At 34.1% G+C, this 21,264-nt stretch overlaps 1 protein-coding gene across 1 annotated transcript; it reads right to left on the bottom strand.

The window, feature by feature from the left end:
* Positions 1-12,393: 12,393 nt before the first annotated feature.
* LOC140049091 (uncharacterized) lies at positions 12,394-16,103 on the bottom strand. Its single transcript, XM_072093916.1, has 3 exons — positions 16,086-16,103; positions 13,577-15,029; positions 12,394-12,398 (listed from the first exon to the last, which is right to left on the bottom strand). The coding sequence occupies exons 1-3, from the start codon at positions 16,101-16,103 to the stop codon at positions 12,394-12,396; spliced, it is 1,476 nt and encodes a 491-aa protein (XP_071950017.1).
* Between the last annotated feature and the right edge of the window lie 5,161 nt (positions 16,104-21,264).

Consider the following 21,264-nt stretch of genomic DNA (forward strand, 5'->3'; position numbering starts at 1 on the left):
GGAGATTATTCTGACCTCTTAGTTAGTTTTTTTCGTTAACAACTATAGTAAACAGAAAATTATTTAGTACATATCGCAAAATCCTCAATTATCCCAGAGCGCCACCAATTTTGTGCAAAGATCATAGATTTAAGAAAAGTACAGGGTTGAACCTTTTACATCTGTTGCGGCACGGTTTCAGCGCTGACAAATCAAATTGAACGTCAATGTTTTGTTTTCACGTGGCTACGTGCATATTGATAGGCGCATAGCCATGTAATGTTAAATTTACCGGACTGGAATTATGCCGAAACAGGTGGGAAACACCCTTAACATGTACAGAAAAATGGCAAAATCATTTCCCCACAGTAACAGAAAACAGTAACAATTTATATATGCTGATAAATATTTTGGCAAATCAATAATTCACATCCTGAGGCAAAAGAGTTCTATACTTGATACTTTTTCCAACGCATATATAATTGAATATATAATATGATACGCAGTTACATTACACACTGATAGTTTGTGACACAACGCTTTCAGATATTCCAGGTTACTTACAACTGGGTCATTTTTCACCAAATGATTGGAAAATTCTTCACCTTTAACATTTTCACAACATTCTATCTATATGGTCAGGACAGAAATTTAATTTATGACCTTATCGAACAAAATCAGTATTTTACTAATAAATCTGAAGTGGTTTTTCAATGTTTTCTGGTAAACTTATTTATTGCCTCATCTTTTAAATGGGATATTAAGCTGATGGTGTGTGTACACAAGACATACGTGGGTCATTCCCTGGTGACGAACGAGAACATATCGATTGACCATGCCCAATATCTATAATCAAGTCAAGGTTTTACTCTTTTTTTTTAAATTTATCTATTATCTATTAGAAAATAAATTCATCTGCGACACAAAAACAGTAGAAATAATATTATCAAAGATATCAGACGAAGGTCAGGCTTGAATAAAAGTTGCTGGTCTAATTAAAGCAATACAGTATTATTTGTGTAAATTCATAAATATTGACATTTTGAGACCTTGATGATGGCAGGTAGGGCCTGGGAAACAGGTTATCAACAAAAACATAGCTCTTGTATGTCCATTCAACACATCTAAAACATCCTGATTTACCTGTATACATTCTACACAACGCAATCTAACAATCAAGATAGGAACTCATAAAAGTCCTTTGATCTTATGTCTGGCTGCGACAAATACCACAGTACTCACTGTACTATGTACATATTCTCCGCGGCGCGCTGTGTATGTTGAGGGGCATGGAACTGATCGTGTCACAGCCACAGATAAACCATTTGATCTCGAGAGCTCAGCATTCTGTCGTTAGATTGCCTTGGTCTACAGTAGTTTCCAGAGGTCCCAAGTTGGAAAAATGAAATATTAGGCAACATTTGCGTGATCAAAAAATAGAGTGTGCTATAATAACCTAACATGGTAATACAAATTACACATTAGCCTTGTGTTGGAATTTGAATCGAAATCGTAAGGTTTTCATAGTAAAAATTATTTTGAGGAGCTGATGTTCTACACTAAAAATAAAGAGATCCTGTGGGATGTCTGATTGCCAAATCTTGTGTGAGGATGATGTACAACATTTATATAATTTATAACAACCACACTGTGGATTCACTGGACTTTCACTACTAGTACCACTAAATTGAGTCCAGATAAGCCATCCTTTTGCACCTACTGCAGTAATATAAAAAAAGAAAACACAGCCATACAGTGTATCATTCAACAATATAAGAAAAATCGTAGGCGAATATAAAATTTCACACAACTGAACACCCTACAAAATATTTAGATATTAAATTCTATTTTGACAGTTACTACTATACAGAAGCCTTTAATAATGACTTGATAAATAAAATAGATTTCTAATAGTTTCGAAATATTGTACTACTATTAGGCTATACATATAAAATGCACAACCCTACTGTACCTTGTTATATCTTGTTTACCTCTTATCTCCAACGCTACCATATGCTGTATCAAACTAGTAAATCACGTTCAGAATAGACCTGTAGTGTCTAAACACACTCGAGTATTTGCAAAGCAATATCCTGTATTAATAGAAATCAACGGTAAGGTTTCTGCCTAACTGATCTGCTAAACATAGCTAACATGTAACTTTTCCACTCTGATGACACCAACACAAAAGAACGAGTGAAGCACATGTGAAGGTGCCTGGCCGTCAACTCAAAAAGTTCAATTGACCTTTATGAACATTTAATCGACCTCTCAATTAAAATATAATTACATTTTGTATATTACCTGTAGATGTGATTGCTAGATTTGATTTACTATATTTTCTTATCAATGAAATCAAAATGAAGCAGTGTTGGGTAATGATTATTGGGAACCCCTACAATTAAATGGAATGATCCATCTTCCCCCTGATTACATAGTGTAAAATGTACACCTTCAAGTTAAAATTTCTACTATATTTCCTATCAATAAAAATCAATAAAGTAAGATAGCTTTATCCGTATTGCATCTGGATAAACCAACATTGGCAATGACTCAAAATATAACACAATGGAAACCCCATTAAAAAGTTGAATGATCCATCTTCCCCCTGACACCAAATCAAACGTTGATTACATAGTATACATCTGCAGTTTACATTGCCACTAAATTTCCTATCAATAAAATTGAATGAAGTAAGATACCTTATCTGTATTGCATCTGGATAAACCAACATTGGCAATGACTCAAAATTTAATACAATGGAAACCCCCATTAAAAGTTGAATGATCCATCTTCCCATGACACCAAATCAAACATTGATTACATAGTATACACCTGCAGTTTACTTTGCTATTAATTATATTTCCTATCAATAAAAATCAATAAAGTAAGATAGCTTTATCCATACTGCATCTGGATAAACCAACATTGGCAATGACTCAAAATATAATACAATGGAAACTCCCATTAAAAAGTGGAATGATCTATCTTCCCCTGACACCAAATCAAACGTTAATTACTCTTGCAGTTTACATTGCTACTATATTTCCTACCAATAAAAATCAATGAAGTAAGATCCATATTGCATCTGGATAAACCAACATTGACAATGACTCAAAATTGTATACAATGGAAACCCCCATTAAAAAGTAGAAAAGTCCATCAATGAACCAGGTAAGATTTTGTTTATGATCATCACACTGATGGATTATGATCTCAGATAAAACAGAATAGGTTGTTGATATTGATTTGTTCTTCATATAATTATATTATCTTTTTGTTATAAATGGAAGTTAATTTAATGATATCAATAAATCTTAATTAAGCAGGTGTTCATTTTGTTGCTTTATCCGGTTTGTAATTGTTAAGTGAATGATTGTGTTTTTCAATCAATTACAGTAATTGAGGAAAGGCTACATTGATTCTTTTTATATAATACTTATATTTGAATGTTTAAACATAAACAAGTTACACGCCTTGTCTTTTGAAAATTATAGGTGTGCCACAAATTGCACTCCTCAATACATTCAGGGATGCTGTAGGTGTGCTGTTTGGTGTATAGAAGTTTACCAAAATTAAGCATGTTGTAAATCGCACTCCTCAAGGGCAGTTTAGGAGTGTGTTAGGTGAGTGATCGCACTTGGTCGCCTTAAAAGACAAGGCCTGAAGTTCATATCCAAATATCGAATACATTTCATCCTGAAATCTATGGGGATATCCATTGAGAGCTACTATGTTAGTAAAGAAAATAATTGCCTTTTCTAGAAAACATAGTAGAAAATAATATTTAATACTGTGTTTAATTTATTACAACGTTCAAGTATATTCCTACTCTTTAATATACTTAACCAAATAACTTTGGACACAAGACTTTGATAAATTTATCGTAAATATTAAATAGTATAATAATATAATAATTTTGCCAAATTCCCTAAAACTATTGGTCATACATACGGAAAATTAAACTGGATAAAACTTGTTAAACTAACAGTGCACTGATCACCTCTTCATAGCCATTCTAACACCATGAAAAGAATACAAGTTGTGTTTTTCCTCTTTTCACAGCTAATTATGTATAAGACTACAATACATCATAGCAGTATGCTAAGGAGTATCAGATAATAAAAAAGATAGGAAGTGATCACACTGACCAATTGTCTCAAGTGTTGAGTATAATGGACAAGCAAGTTGTCAATGGTCAGCTGAATATTATGACAAGCTTTTGATAAAACAATTTATCATAATTATATATTGTGTGTACAATTTATTACCAAAGATCTTATCAGCTGACAGGAAGCAACATGTTTCTCCACGGAAGGGCTCACAGTAGACATGCATGGGTGCAGCCATTTATGCCAGAAAGTACTTCTGTTTTTAAAAGGGTGGGCTTTAGTTTTAATGCGAATATTATGAAATTATGCTCAGACATAGGTGAGATTATGAAAGCCAATCAAAATATTGTATGTTTGTACTACAGTATTATTATTGTGTATATAGGCATGGTATTGCATAGTAAATAAAGAACCATTTAACAAATTCATTTTAACTACTGTACAGTACTACTTACTATGTCAGTAGAGCCCCTATTCAGGGTAAACCTTTATTAGTTAGGGACACTTTCTTATGATGATGAAAAATAAGTTTCAATATGGACAACCAATTTATAGGACATCCCTATTAAGGAATGCATAAATGAGTTCCTTCAATAGAGGGTTTAATCATTAAAGTAAACCAACCTACACTTTAATACCAATACTGTAAGTAGTACTAGTAATACTGTATTAACCCATTAATAAATTCCGAATTGATTTTGATATGACACTATCACAGCAGGCAAGTAGTCTGAATGGCATCATATTGAACCACGGCACCATCGATAAATGGATCCAAGACAAGAGTTCCTGTGGCTTTGCGGATTAGGTTACATCAAACTTACATTTTTTCTTATCCCGATTGAAAATCTTGGAATCGCGCTCGCAGCTGTCACAAACCAATATCAATACGACTATGTAACGAATTTTGGCATGGCAACAGTCACTCATCAATGAACATTAGTTGGCAATGAGGTTGGATGTTTTCCAAACTTTTTTTGTTATCATTGATCAATGAGGTTAATAAAAGTTTGTGCTTATGGTTAAATACACTATCAAACTTTATGTGACAAACAAATGTGATGTGCCCATATATGGACATGAATGACATCATATCACTACCATATTTTGGGATATCAATACCATATTCGGGTACATCACACTTTTTTGTCAAACTAGGTTGATAGTGTAGACAGAGCTCTAAGGAAAGCATTTCAAGAGATAATGAATTTTAAAAGAAAATAATATAATATATTTTAATTGTGATGTGCCCATATATGGACATGATGATGTTATATCACTACCATATTTGAGCATATCACTACCATATTTGGGCACATCACACTTTGTTTTGTCAAATTACGTAGACAGAGCTTTTAGGATAACTGTAAATTCATTCTTTTATAATTTCTTTTTACTCTGCTAAAGTTAAAGATGTATTGTCCCTTGAAACACAAAAAATGAAAAAAAAAATATTCTAAATTTAAATTGGCCATATAAAAGTAATATTAAAGTTATTCACTTTAAGTCGAAAATTCGAGGCAAAAACAAGTTTACGTAATTATCAGGTAAATTAATTTGATTACATTTTGTGCATTATGCATGATGCTAATTAGGATTGTTTACAACTCGTAGCGGTTGAGAATGTGTTTTCACACAGATTGCGAGGAAGTTTTATGATTATGCATACAGAGTAGCTAACAAGCGCGTTGCATTATAAGATATGTTTTGATCGAAAACTTTGACTGGAAGTCAAAGTTATTTTTTGAACAAAAAAATGTCCGTATTTTGGTTAAATTATTTTTTTTTCAACTAATTTTTGGTGACAGTTAATAACTATTATGATACTTCAAAATGACCTACTTTTTTTCGAAATACAAAAAAAAATTAATTTTGGAATTAGTCAATAGGACAATACATCTTTAATCATAAAGGTGAAACAAAGGAATATACATTACTGCATGTTTTCAATGTCAATGTCATACATTTGTAATTTATGTGTTTATTGTGCATAAAGAAATATTCAATATCACTTTATAATTTATTTTGGCCAGTTATCAAACTAAAACAAATGAATATATCTGTGTTCCATCATAATAAATGAAATTGATAAGCGCATTTACTGCAAGTTATCAAAAATCAGATTACAAAAAAAAATATTTGGTTGATCACACATTTAAATATAAAAATGATTTGCTACAGTATTTTAATATTTTTTTAATTTTAGTTTGATAACAAATTGATGATTAATTAGTAATTGAATTCTGATTGATAAATGAAATGTGATTGTTTAAAAACTAAGAAGTGACACTCAGTGTTACAGTATCTTTAGCAATAATTACATCATTATCATTTTTTTCAATTTCCTATTTCATAATTCCGTTTAATTTTCCTAAGATGCTTTTTATCTCTTTATTTAAATTAATTCAAACATAACCTTTTGAACTCAACTGCTCAATAAAATATTATTAATAAGAAAATTCAATATCCACACTAAACCGTACTACTGTACAAAGATTGCATTTTTAACAGTAAAGATACTGTACCTGCTCTTACTTACTTATATCTCTATCCAATTGTTTCTGATTTGATATAATTTAACATTGGTGATGAGGACTAGTGTATTTATAGTAATAATATTTTTTTTTATAATTATGATAAAAATTGTTAATGATGAGTACGAACATTGATAAACTTAATGTCAAATTACGACAATAATAGTGGGAAAATCCATACTGTAGAAAAAAAGAAAGGGTTTTATTATTGCACCCAGTTGGGAAAAGACAGTACTTATTATTTTGCCAAAATGAGGGAGGGGGGGGGGTGCATCCCCCTAATCCCTTTATTGTGAATGTGCTACTAGAAAAAGAATTTCTTGTGTAGAGACTATGTCTTAACAATACAAACTGGGCTGGTACAGTAATACTATACTAAATACGGTTTCTGCAAATTATCATATAATAAATTTAAAATGTAATGACGATAGATAATATGATGATATACTATTGGTTGCCTCATTTTGCTACTGTATGCTGCTAAATAACATACACTTTTTCTAAATATTCCATGCTCAATTTAGTAAGTTAATGAGATGGAGCATCGATTAGGAAAGGATTAATAATAATATAGCAGGACACCCACAATCAGTATGCATACACCCACACCAATAGCACAGTGAGTTGTTTAGTGGAACATTGCGAATTTATAAACATAAAATAATGCATTACTTATAAATGAAACCATATTCTTTACTTTAAATTAAAAAATAGTAAATGTTATAGTTATAGATTTATATTAATATTATTAATAATTAGATTATATTACAAGAAAATTACAACACATGAAGAAAAATAACAATTTTATAATATATTTCAAATTTAATTGGTTAGATTTAAAATAATCTAATTTTACAAATAGAAAACTGACCATGCGGCAGTAAATTTGACTGTAAAAATAGATCTACAGTACAGTAAGTATTAAGTCTGTAATTACATTGAAAAGGCAGGGATGAACACTGTAGAATGATTCGTGTCATTTTGTTCTTGGCTCAACTCAAAATCACATTCTCACATGATTGTTAAATGCTCATTTTGCACTCCATATGATTTTTCTCCATAATAAGTACATTTATAATAAAGTTACTTTCAAATTGAAGAAAGCACAATCATGAATGAATGGTACACAGTACAATTTAATGTCAATAGACACTTCTAAAATACACATACCATTATCATGTTAATACTCATTTTGCACTCCATACTTGCCATGTTCTAATGCACACCAATGGGGGATAGACATTTATGCTCATAATGAGTGCCATACTTTATGAAAGAGTGTTGACATTTCTAATGCATAAGTCGGGAAGATCGGCTGATGAGAACGCGCTTTAAAATGGGAGTAAGCACAATCACGAAGAAATGGTACACAGTTGGAATTTGATGTCAATTTAGACACTTCTAAAAATACACATACAATTATCATGTTAATACTCATTTTGCACTTCATACTTGCCATGTTCTGAAGCACACCAATGGGGGATAGACATTTATGCTTCTAATGAGTGCCATACTTTATGAAAGAGTGTTGACATTTCTAATGCATAAGTCAGGAAGATCGGCTGATGAGAAAGCGCAATTATCATGTTGTTAAGTGGATGTGAAAGTTGATGAACGCATAAACAAGCAGTGAATTTAACGTGCCGCAATTTGTATTATCTGACGCTCACCGATTGGCAATCATTCCAAGCAAAATTAATGTAACTGTATATTACAATTATTGTAAGGAATATTCTTTGAGTTATGAATATGAAATGAAATTACATAAAAGACGGGCGGAAGAGTATAACACCGATGTTAAATGTACACCCTTTGGATCAAATAAAAAAGGCAGTAATTTGTTGTTACCATATTTTAAAGTACATTTTCACTATTGTAATTGTACCAAAAAAGGAAAAATAAATAAAGAAAATTTATAGTTTCATAATGATTTGAATTCCATGTTTTCTGAGGGTCTTTAGTAACAATATTAGCTATACAGTGATGTACCAACATGCGAATGATATTTTCAATTCCAGTTGCTGTTTATGCACCTCAGAATGCTTGACGACCTCGATCGTGCAATTGGTGTTGATTCTTTAATACATAACAACTTTTAAAAACATTTTCTTTGAAAAAATAAAATTTTAAAAAAATTGTGCCTCCAAAATTTGATAAAGGAACGCAAAGAAGAAGAATTTTGTTTATTTGGTCTAACTCTCTTATAAACACTTCTGTAATGGGTAAAGAATATAGAACATTTTAAGTGATGCTGGCAGTGGATAGTTACCAGTTTACAGTAGGCTATCATGCTGATAAAACTCAGATTAGTTTGTGACTGTTTACATCATCTGTTAATAAATCACAAGATTTCATTTAAATGTTATGTCTATCATGAGCAGCTATAGCAAGTTACGCACGTCTCTTCTCAATTAAATTGTGATAATTTTCTCAGAAATACAGGCCTCGAAATTCATCCTAGAAAACTACTATAGCTACTATGTAGTAAAACATTTTGTGTAATTTCTAGTCGAAAATTTTAAACTAGCTAATGTTTGCTGGTTAAAACAGTTATAGCAGTAGCAAAGGTACTTTATTTTATCTGCCAATTTCTGTTAATTAAAGTTTATTAATTTACCATTAAACATTTGCTTGCCAAGCTTGCTAGTTGGTTTATTCATTTTGCTAGTTAGACTAAAACTAGCATGGTGACCTACAGTAGTAGTTAAAAAATTAAATTTCTAGCCATGAAAGTACAGTACGTAGTGCAACACGATGAAAAAATCTTCTAAAATTTCAAATAAAGCAAACACTGTATTCACCTTTACATTTTATTGCTAAAAACATAAGAATAAAAGCTAATAATGAACACATTATTTCCAGAAGTGACTGATATTTAACTGATGAGGCCAAATAATTATTAGCCTAATATAGGCAATTAAAGACATACAGTACTGAAAACTAATGAGGTTTTCATAAATTAAACTAAACAAGGCTAAATATGGTACGCAATTAGTCAGTCAATTATGATTTGATCAGCCTATGGATGGAGTACTGCTCAGCAGTGCATTCTGCTGGTCTAAGATTAGCAGGTTGTTTCACCGTAAATGGAGCGCAGTCCGCACAAGTAAAAAACGTTAGCAAAAAGGTGTTCGCTCGGAAGAAATTAAACAACCATATATAGTTACATTCAAATCCACTGACGGAAAAAAAGTGCAATTCTGTGGAGAACAGTGGTATCTATAAAAGATGGAAAGTCAGAGAGAAAATATCAACCTTTCAAATTATTTCTTTTCCATGGCCTTTTTTTAGTTTAACAAGCTATACCAAGAGATGGATAATTAATACATATAAATAGGTTGCAAGTTATAAACAAACAGTAAACACCTTGTTTTTTGTTGGGAAAACTCCATGAAATTTGTTTTTTTTTTGTTTGTTGGGAAAATCCCCATGAAACTTGTTTAAATTTAAGAATGTATTGTAGCCTACACTGTATACCTCCATGATTTTAGATATGATTTAAAAATTATGTATTTTTAACCAAGATACAGATACAGTGCAATATACAGTAATTACAGTATAAATATATTATTATTTATCAGAATGTATCGGGTGATTTTGGTGTATTCTACTTACTGTAAATGTAAGTTTTTTAGGTAATTTTTTTGGTCCAAAATTAAACTAGTGTTTTTTGTTGTTTTTAAAGAAAATTACTGTGTATGAAAAATAATGTTTAATAGCGTTAACAGCACTACTACAATTGTAAAATTACAGTTCACTAGATAGATTCCCTGTAGTGATTTCAGGTTAAAGGTTCAATTATTATGGGGTGATGAGTACAGATTGTCAACAATGATTTTATATTAAAACAATTATAAAATTTTTGTGAAGATTATTAAAATTAAACCAACCAACTCTGCAATCTTTCAGAAGAATTATTATTGTAGCTAAAAATGTTATGCTTTGATTTGAGCTCTTTTGGAGTTTCAATTTCAAATTGCTACTGTTCAGTAATGTTGTTCATGACATGGAAAAACTAGGATTCCATTACATTAACAATGAAGATTTTATCATGTTCTTCTCATTCAATTAACAAAATAACTATCACCTGTATAATTATTGAAAAACTAAAAAAATTAAGACCAAGAATATGAATATGAGATCAAGATTAAAACAGATGATTTATGATTAATGTTAAAGATGATTTACTGATTACAACTTTAAGGATAACATTGATGGTGAGTATTATGGAAAACCAGTGGCGTAACAGAGTGAGCAAGGACCCCTAGTTATAGCACTCAAAGGGTCCCTCAAACGCAGAGCAGTTTCATGGGATTCCCATGCTCAGGGGTTTACTGTAGCCAGTGAGTGCTGATAGACGTTATGCCACTGATGAAAACATGCAAAGTAATAAATTTACAATAGAAAAGAAGGAACAAAACAAGATACTGACTTAGCCACAGCAACCCATCCATAATTTAGAACCTACTGTATATAAATGGGACATTTTCCTGTGAAAAGGGACAATATACTGTATATACAATATGTACAATACTGTATGTTCATACTTTGAATCACCACTCATCCCAAATTGAGGGGACTCATTTGTAATAGTTCCAATGCCTACAATATTTGGTTTGGTGACCTTCACTATCATAGCCTATTTTACTAAATTTAAAATTATATATAATCTAATATTTTTATTATATAATATTATTGCCTATACTCTTGGTATTTAAATAAATAATGATTTATAAATTTAATTGGAAACTGGGATACTGAAATTACAGTAATACTGTATTATTAATACAGCAGTCTTTTTAATAATGTGCTGTATTTCCTGATGATTGATTTAAAGTAACCAACAAACGAGCTAGAATGAACAAAAAAGAAGAGATACAGAAAAATACCAGAAATAATACTGAAAAAAATCATAAAATGAAAATATAAACTTACACTTTCTTGAGCCATCATGTTTATTATCCAAAATGAAGGCTAAACGAATAGATAACGTTACATATAAATATCGCAGAAGGGAATATATTCTCACTGCCGACTTCTCAGTGACAGTGAGAGAAAGAAAATCAATGATGGAATTCCACTGTTTATTGTCTACCACTCAAAAGCTTTTGAAATGTAAACGAAGTAGAGTCAAATTCATAACACATCTATATTATAAATGATCGGCAATCAATCAGCTGATTATTGATTACACCGGTAACACATTATTATTATTAATAATATGCATATTCAATAGCAACTAAAATTCAATAAAATATTTACATAAAAATGATGCATTCTGTACCATTCATTGGTTTAAATCAGTACTATAAAATATTAATTTTGTGATTTTACTGGTCCAATGTGACTCTCGCCCTGAACTAACATTAAAATAACGTTCACAGCCATGTTGCTGGGTTTGATGGTTTAAAAGCAAACCTCATTCAAAGTGCCCATGAGATCAGGTAGCAAAAATATAGTAAATAATGTAGGCCTAGCTCATGTGATCTGGCAGACAGTTAAAGACATAAAATGAGCAGCCCATAGGGATGTGATCTACTGTAGGCTAGTACAGTAGTAAATTGAGTGTGCAGTGTGGGGGTCGAAAACAACTAATTTGGTGTCATATTTTGAAATATCTTGTGGATCCTACATACAGTAATTTTAACATTAAAAAGTATTACTTTCACATAATATACAATTCTTTATCGTTTCAAATGAATTAATTAAATTTCATTATATCACCGGGCGGTTTAGAATTGATTCTGTGCCAGCGATGAATATAATAATTATCCTGTAATATTATAATTAAATCTTGAAAGAATTTCATTTAGCTTCGATTTTGTATAGATGACAAATTTTGTTTTTGTAAAAGCACAAGTTAACGGAGTACTTACTCAAACGTTTCGATCTCTATCAGAGATCCTTCTCAACTGACTGCGGAGTGTTAATGCAGCTTGGTCATTCTTGACGTCATCTGTTGATGACGTTGTACGCCTCCAGGTGTAGGTTGGAGGTTGTGCGGGGCTCGGCCAGGTGATGTGTCTATCAAATCATTGTACAAATGCGAGAGTTCGTTGGCTCCAGTGTCCCAGTTCATGGTCTTCTCTTTATTTCTCCTTATATGTAATGATTCTCTAATCTGTCTGTCTTTGCGTTTAGGCTCTTTGGTTAAGATGGTAGCCTCCCAGTTCGGTACATGATTGTGTTTTATGACATGTTCTGTAATGGCAGATTTGTGTATGATCGAAGATGTGGATGTTCTGGAGGCCCTAGTCATTACTCCCCCCGTGTTTGTTGTAACATCTTTTTTGTGATCATTAATTCGTGTTTGTAATGCCCTCCCTGTTTCCCCAATGTAAACTTGTGGACAGTTGCGGCAGGTGACTTCGTAGATTACTCCACATGTATCCATCTTCTCGATTTTATCTTTTGGGTGGACGAGGCTATTCTTGATTTTATTTTGGGGTAGGAAATAGGTTCCGACATTGTGATAGGAGAGAGTGCGTCGTATTCTTTCTGCCATTCCTTTTACATAGGGGATTCCTATGCTACCTCGCATCTTGATCTTTTCCTTCTGTGGTTCGTGTCCTTTGTTCTTTTTCCTTTTTCGGTTTTCCATAACTCTCTGGAAGGACCACTCTGGATACTGGCAGTTGTGTAACGCTTTCTTGATGTTATCCATCTCAACTTTCCTCAAATCCATATCTCCCACTACCTTCTCAGCTCTGTCCACAAGCGTGTTTATAAGCCCCAGTTTGTGTTCGAGTGGATGATGTGAGTTGAAATGTAAATATTGGTCTGTGTGAGTGGGCTTCCGATAGACTGAGGTGGTAACTGTTCCATTGTCATTGAGTGTGATGAGCATGTCCAGGAAAGGTATTGTGTTGTTTGTCATCGATTCTGTGGTGAACTTGATATTGTCAGTTATATCGATGTTATTAAGATGTGTGTTAAATGTATGTACTGTACCTATGGGGATGATAGCTAATACATCATCAACGTATCGTTTCCAATACACAGGCTTGATGTTAGTGGGTGCCGTGTTTATGGCTTGATGTTCGAGCCACTCTAGATACAAGTTCGCCAATATAGGACTTATTGGGCTTCCCATAGCAATGCCTTGTATTTGCCTATAAATGTTACCATTGAACGAGAAATAGGTTTTGTTCACAATTAAACCGAGGAGCTCCATTATGTCTGTCACATGTAGTTTAGTTCTATCCAGAAGTGTCGGATCTGTTGTTAGGCGATTTTCGACAACTTTGAGGGCCTCTTCTACTGGTGTTTTTGTAAACAGAGATACTACGTCAAATGAGACAAATGTTTCACTTGGTTTGACTATTATTTCTTTTAGTTCACTCGCCAACTCTCCTGAGTAAGTTACATGATGTTCTGTGTTTCCGACAAGCGGACCCAGGATTTTGGTGAGGAATTGTGCAACGGTGTAAAAAACGGTGTTGATGTTATCTACTATAGGTCTTAATGGCCAATTTGGTTTATGTATCTTCGGAAGACAATACAACCTAGGTACAATTTCAGCCGTGGGAAACAGCCATTCTTTCTCTCTGTAGTTGATTTTCTTTTCTTTGAACAACCTGCCTATGATGTTGACCACTTTTCGTTTATAGTTTTGTGTTGGATTACGTTTTAGCAGTTCGTAAACATTAGTGTCGCTCACCATGGTTCCCACTTTATCTTTGTAATCATTAGTATTTAGGATGACAGTAGATCTACCTTTATCCGCTGGGAGAATAAGAATAGATTTATCTTTCTTCAAGTTGTTTATGGCCTTTCGTTCTTTGGGGGTTAAATTTGAAGGTGGTAGAGTGGTAGATTTTACAATAGCTACAATTTTACTGCGAACGGTGTCTTGTTCTTCCAGGGGGACGAGATCAGCCGCTTTTTCAGCCGCTACTATGAGATCGTCAATGGGCATGGATCGTGGGCTCGCCGCATAGTTCAATCCCCTTTGTAATGCTGATATTTCGTCCTCACTAACCAACTTACTAGACAGATTTACCACCCATTTTTCTCTTAAGATCTTACCGGATAAATCCTGTTCTTGATGTAAATCTCTAGCTGCGTTTTCTGCTTTGTTTTTCCACCACAACAGTTTGTTTTGTTGTCGTGATCGGCATTTTAAGAATTCCGCTTCACACACTTTGTTTACGTGATTACATACATTGGTGATGTCCCCTCCGTTGGGAATTAGCGATACGATTTCCTCATTTAAATCTTTCTTTTTGCCTTCTAACTGTGTGATTTTTTTGGTGGTGATTCTTATTCTCTCACGTAAAAGCTGTCTTTCTGCATGTTTTATTATTTCCTCTGCTTTAGACGATTTGATCGGTCGATATAATTTCAGGCTCGGAGGGGTAATGTCCAACCGCTTACAATGAAGGGAGAATACCCGGTGATTTCTCTGCCGTGATAATAATTAAACATAATAAATTAATAATTCCCATTAACATTACATTCATGTCTTGAAACTATACCAAAACAATTTCATGCAACAGCAGCATAACAGCTGTTTAAAACAAAAGAACTTGAGGTTTTATCCTTGGCTACCACTGGCAGGTTGTAGAGGTTAAGTATTGCAATCACACTAATAACTACAGCTTTAATAAAGGAACATATCTGTAGGCCTACAAGTTAGAATTTTTTCAAAACACAAAAACAAGTGATGATACAAACTTATGACATAACAGGACATTCAATTTCTTAACAACATCATCAGGCTTATTATTTGATGACAACAACCGTAATTAAATAATCAATCAATTAAAAACAACATTTTAACTTATCCTGTTACCTTGGAGCCTTCCTTTCATTGACAATCATGATTTCAATTATTCTGATAAATTCATACATTAAATTAATGTGTAATCCTTGTTAAATTTAATTATTGATAGTGATATTTAAAAATAATATAAATATTTTGTTGTTAAATGACTTCTCAACTCAATATCCTGCCAATAGCTTTATTGTAGGCTCTGTCTACACTATCAAAGTTTATGTGACAACAAAATGTGATGTGCCCATACTGTGTAGACATGATTTGAGCATATCAATACCACTTTTGGCACATCACGCCTTTTTTTTGGTCAAACTAGTTTGATAGTGTAGAAAGAGCATTTAGGTTCTTCGCATCCAGATTTGAATTGTAGAACTGTAGTTCTTTTGAATATCACCTGGTACATATGTTTCTATATATATAAAGGCACGACGTACAACAAACGCTCTCTCATTAGGATCACAAGTGTCCGTCTATTCATTACAGTGGGGAAGTACAAGTATTTTGAAATAACAACTTTTATGCTTAGAAAATTGAGAAAACTTAATCTAAATGGTCAATTTAATATTTATAAACAATTCTGAGGATAGTACTAGGCCTAGTAGCTGTTGTATTTGTGGATTTTTTTTCCTTGTTTTTTTTCCTTGTAGATATCCTATTCATATGGTTGAATTAACAATTTACAGGTATTTCCTTAGACATTATTATAATAACAACATAATAAACAATAAAGTGTTAAATATCATAGCATTTAGTATTAAACTAATTCATGCGTGTTCAATGAAAACAGAATGATAATAATTTGTAGGCTGTGCATGAACATTTGATGCATACCTGTACTATCACTAATACAAGTTCAAGAATTGAAGTGTTTTACTGTAATCATAATGTGTATGTACTGTAGCTTTATTCTTTATGGCAGTTATAAAATATATGGCCAGGGAATAATTTCGCCAGTGTAGCATAGCAAAAAGCTATACAAAACAACCTTTTTGCTACACATTTCTACAATTGTGTAGCAAAAAATACAATACAAAACTATGTTTCTTGATTAAAAAATCAGTTTGATAGCAATTTTGCTAAACAAAATTTTCAAATCAAATTTTTCCCTGATGGCAGATACAAAATGTCATTTTGTAGGTTAATCAGTGGATCCAGGGAGCGTAGGACTATGGGAGACGCTCTTCCTATTATTTGGAAGCTACAGTACAATGAAATTACAGCACAATTACTATTTTAAAATCTATTTGATAGGGAGGTTTACATCAATGGGCGAGTAAGACCATGTTGAGTAAAGCCAGCCGGCCTAACCTTTGATGAATAAAGTCGATGGCTAGTACATTATAAATATAACTGATGGACAAAATTATTAGACACTGTCCCAATATTGACAATAGCAATGCTCAATCAATTGCGTCATCCACTCTAGACTAATAACTATTATTACACAGTGAGTATACATAACAAAATAAATGCATGGCTGAGTTTTGGCTCAAGACAACAATAGTAACCCTTTTTATTAATGGAAATACATAATCCATGGGGTTTGGGGACACCCACTTGACAACAAGTGGCCACTGAATCTCTTTAATAGTCTGAAAAAATAATTACCATACCAGGCAGGCATCCTATTCCTAGCTTGCCCTTGACATTCAATAAGGAGAAGAGACTGCAATTCAAACAATTATTTCAACTCAAAACAAATAGTATAATACTACGAGTTTAGTTTAAAATCAATATTGATACAATTAATAAAAACTGTTATATACTATTAATAATTAATAGGCATAGCTAAATCAGACTTTCCATTTGTGTGTTGGGTGAATTTCGATCAAAGATCAGAACACTGAATTTTATGTTGATGATGATTGTGTGCCACCCATTGAAATTGAAAAGGCGCGCTGTCGAACACTCACTCCCAACAACAGGTGTAAAATCAAGCTTTCGGTTCATGTCAGTTACAATACAGTTTACCAAGTTACACATTACACAACTTACCTTACGTCTTGGTAAACGAATATTCTCCTTTCTAATAATTTTGATAGATTTTAGGCTCCGAAAACAGTGATTTTAAGGTGTAGCCTTCTCATCCTCTCGCAGACCGTGGTCTCATGGGTAGTGTTGATTCATTCATTCTGTATCTGTGAATAGCGCCACCAATATGTATATTGTTTTCGCAGACAACATTGGGTTTCCATGTGAAGTTGACCTTCTAAATATACTGTAGTAGCCTACACAGTAGACCTATTCTCAAAGTCAGATAATGCATTATCATTTCACAGTTTGATAACATGGAGATAAAATAAATAAGTCAAGGCTATAAGTTGGGCAAATTTTACAATATCTGCATAATATATAATATGACGTAAGTCGTATGATGACAAGATAAGATTCTAAATTTAAATTACTACTGGGGGCCCGGACAGGGGTGGCGCCAGGATCTTCCCGACGCGGGGGCTACATTCCCCGACGAGGGGGCTATGCGAGCGAAGCGAGCATCACAAGGCTGGGGGCCAGGGGGCCGCCAAGGGCCCCCGGTGGGGGTCCAGGGGGCGAAGCCCCCGGAAGCAACGCGTTCTAGCGTCATTTGAGGTCATTTTAATCAGATTTAGGGTAGCCATTTTTTCCATTTTTTATAATGCATAAGTAAAATACTGCGTGCAAAAAAACGATGCGCGATTACTGTTTCAATCCATATTTTTCAATTTAAAAAATAAAAGTTCAAAGAAAATTTAGAAAAATAGAGTTGGAGGTCCTGGAAATTGGACTTATTATACTTCAAAACATGAAACAAAATATATAAGTCCCTATCATGGTTGTGACTGAGCTAAGAAATGTTTGAAAAATAGAGATGTTAGGTCCCGGAAAATGCACTTCTTGTACTTCGAAATATGACCAGCTTTATTGTTGGGGCTGAGCTAAGAAAATGTTTAAAACTAGAGCTGCAGGTCTTCAAAAAATTGCATTTTATACTTTGGAAACATCAGGCCCAGAGGCTTAAAAAACGCAAGCGTAGACCTTTTTCAGTCGGGGAAATTTTGCGAAAATGGCATGTTTTTTTGTTTAGTAATGGATGAAATATTTATTTTAGGTGGCCCACGGTACAGAAGGTTACTTGTAAATTAAAAAATTGGTGAACATATTTTTTTTTGCTGTAGTGTAGCGTACGTCGACACAGTACACGACGTAACCGTCGGTAAACTTCGCCTGGAAAATAACTACAGTACACATTTTGATATATCACGACCCAACGTTGAACGATTCGTACAAAGGGATACCGCCAGACAAGTGCGTACCTATAGCTATTGTTTAGTATTAAGTTAGATCGCTGGCAATAATGAATGCATATAAAGTGCATAATATCACTCTGACGTACTCTCACGGTCAATGAAACGTCGAGGTTTTCTAGGCGCTGAAGCTACGAAGTGAACGCGAACGAATTATATTCCCCGACAAAAAGTACCCGAACCGTCGGTAAACTTCGCCTGGAAAATAACTACATTACACATTTTGGTCCCTGGATGGAACTTGATATCACGCGTCTCGACCCAACGTTGAACGATTCGTACAAAGGGATACCGCCAGACAAGTGCGTACCTAGCTAATGTTTAGTAGTAAGTTAGATCGCTGGCAATAATGAATGCATATAAATTGCATAATAGCACTCTGACGTACTATCACGGTCAATGAGACGTCGCGGTTTTCTAGGCGCTGAAACTACCAAGTGAACGCGAACGTTTTTTACTGTATATTATATTCCCCGACAAAAAGTACCCGTGTTCCCTTCGGTAACCGTCGGTAAACTTCGCCTGGAAAATAACTACATTACACATTTTGGTCCCTGGATGGAACATGATATCACGCGTCTCGACCCAACGGTAAACGATTCGTACAAAGGGATACCGCCAAACAAGTGCGTACTAGCTATTGTTTAGTAGTTAGATCTCTGGCAATAATGAATGCATAAAAGTGCATAAAAGCCCTCTGACGTACTCTCACGGTCAATGGAACGTCGTGGTTTTCTAGGCGCTGAAGCTATATGAAGTGAACGCGAACGTTTTTTACTGTATGTTATATTCCCCGACAAAAAGTACCCGTGTTCCCCGACGGGGGGCTAGGCTCCCCGACGAGGGGGCTAGAGCCCCCGTAGCCCCCCCCCCCCCCCGCTGGCGCCACCACTGGGCCCGGATAATAACACTAATGGGGTCCCTGTGAAGTATAGGACTGGTTGTTTTATTGTTGAGATAAAATCTAATTAAAAGCAGGGAAGGGTGAACTTTTCCCTGTTTAACACTCTTCCCTGTTTAAAGCACAAAAAAAAGTTGAAGTTCATTTTATCAAATAATGGTTAATAACAAGACCTAAAGTAGCAGATGAATAAGGATTAAACATTAGATTAAATTCTGACGAAACATTTTCTTGAATGCTGAACATCACAATGCTTGATGAAAAACTGCATTTAGTTTAAACATGAACTGAAGGGAGAGAAAGAGAGGTCACAAAAATCATCGGTGGATAACATAGATGTGGCTACCTGTTTTATAGCTGCTATTACGTTTTCTATTCTCTTCATTTTTTCTACAGACTTAATAAGTAGCCTATATTGTATGAATGTACTCGTGTTTAACTTGGTTATCGTATTGAGGTCAAGATAAATTTAAAAAGTGGAAGCCTTATTTATTTTTTGTTATCTATTTTAAAAGAAATTGTTTGTAAGCAATAATTGTACCTGAGTTGAAGACTTCAATACGCTCTTTGGCGTTCATTTAGTTTCTCCTCAGTGCTTGGAAGACTTCAATACGCTCTTTGGCGTTAATTTAGTTTCTCCTCAGTGCTTGGAAGACTTCAATACGCTCTTTGGCGTTCATTTAGTTTCTCCCCAGTGCTTGGAAGACTTCAATACGCTCTTTGGCGTTCATTTATAGTTTCTCCTCAGTGCTTGGAAGACTTCAATACGCTCTTTGGCGTTCATTTAGTTTCTCCTCAGTGCTTGGAAGACTTCAATACGCTCTTTGGCGTTCATTTAGTTTCTCCTCAGTGCTCCGAAGACTTCAATACGCTCTTTGGCGTTCATTTAGTTTCTCCTCAGTGCTCCGAAGACTTCAATACGCTCTTTGGCGTTCATTTAGTTTCTCCTCAGTGCTTGGAAGACTTCAATACGCTCTTTGGCGTTCATTTAGTTTCTCCTCAGTGCTTGGAAGACTTCAATACGCTCTTTGGCGTTCATTTAGTTTCTCCTCAGTGCTCCGAAGACTTCAATACGCTCTTTGGCGTTCATTTAGTTTCTCCTCAGTGCTCCGAAGACTTCAATACGCTCTTTGGCGTTCATTTAGTTTCTCCTCAGTGCTCCGAAGACTTCAATACGCTCTTTGGCGTTCATTTAGTTTCTCCTCAGTGCTCCGAAGACTTCAATACGCTCTTTGGCGTTCATTTAGTTTCTCCTCAGTGCTCCGAAGACTTCAATACGCTCTTTGGCGTTCATTTAGTTTCTCCTCAGTGCTCCGAAGACTTCAATACGCTCTTTGGCGTTCATTTAGTTTCTCCTCAGTGCTTGGAAGACTTCAATACGCTCTTTGGCGTTCATTTAGTTTCTCCTCAGTGCTCCGAAGACTTCAATACGCTCTTTGGCGTTCATTTAGTTTCTCCCCAGTGCTTGGAAGACTTCAATTCGCTCTTTGGCGTTCATTTAGTTTCTCCTCAGTGCTTGGAAGACTTCAATACGCTCTTTGGCGTTCATTTAGTTTCTCCTCAGTGCTTGGAAACTTTTATTTTTCCATGTTTGTATGACTTGAAGAAGGAATACGAGAAAATGAAAATCTCAACTTACATAAAAGTTCATAATCAAATCGCGTAGATGAATATT

Source organism: Antedon mediterranea, chromosome 5, assembly GCF_964355755.1.
Source record: "Antedon mediterranea chromosome 5, ecAntMedi1.1, whole genome shotgun sequence".
In the NCBI taxonomy this organism is placed as follows: Eukaryota; Metazoa; Echinodermata; class Crinoidea; order Comatulida; family Antedonidae; genus Antedon; species Antedon mediterranea.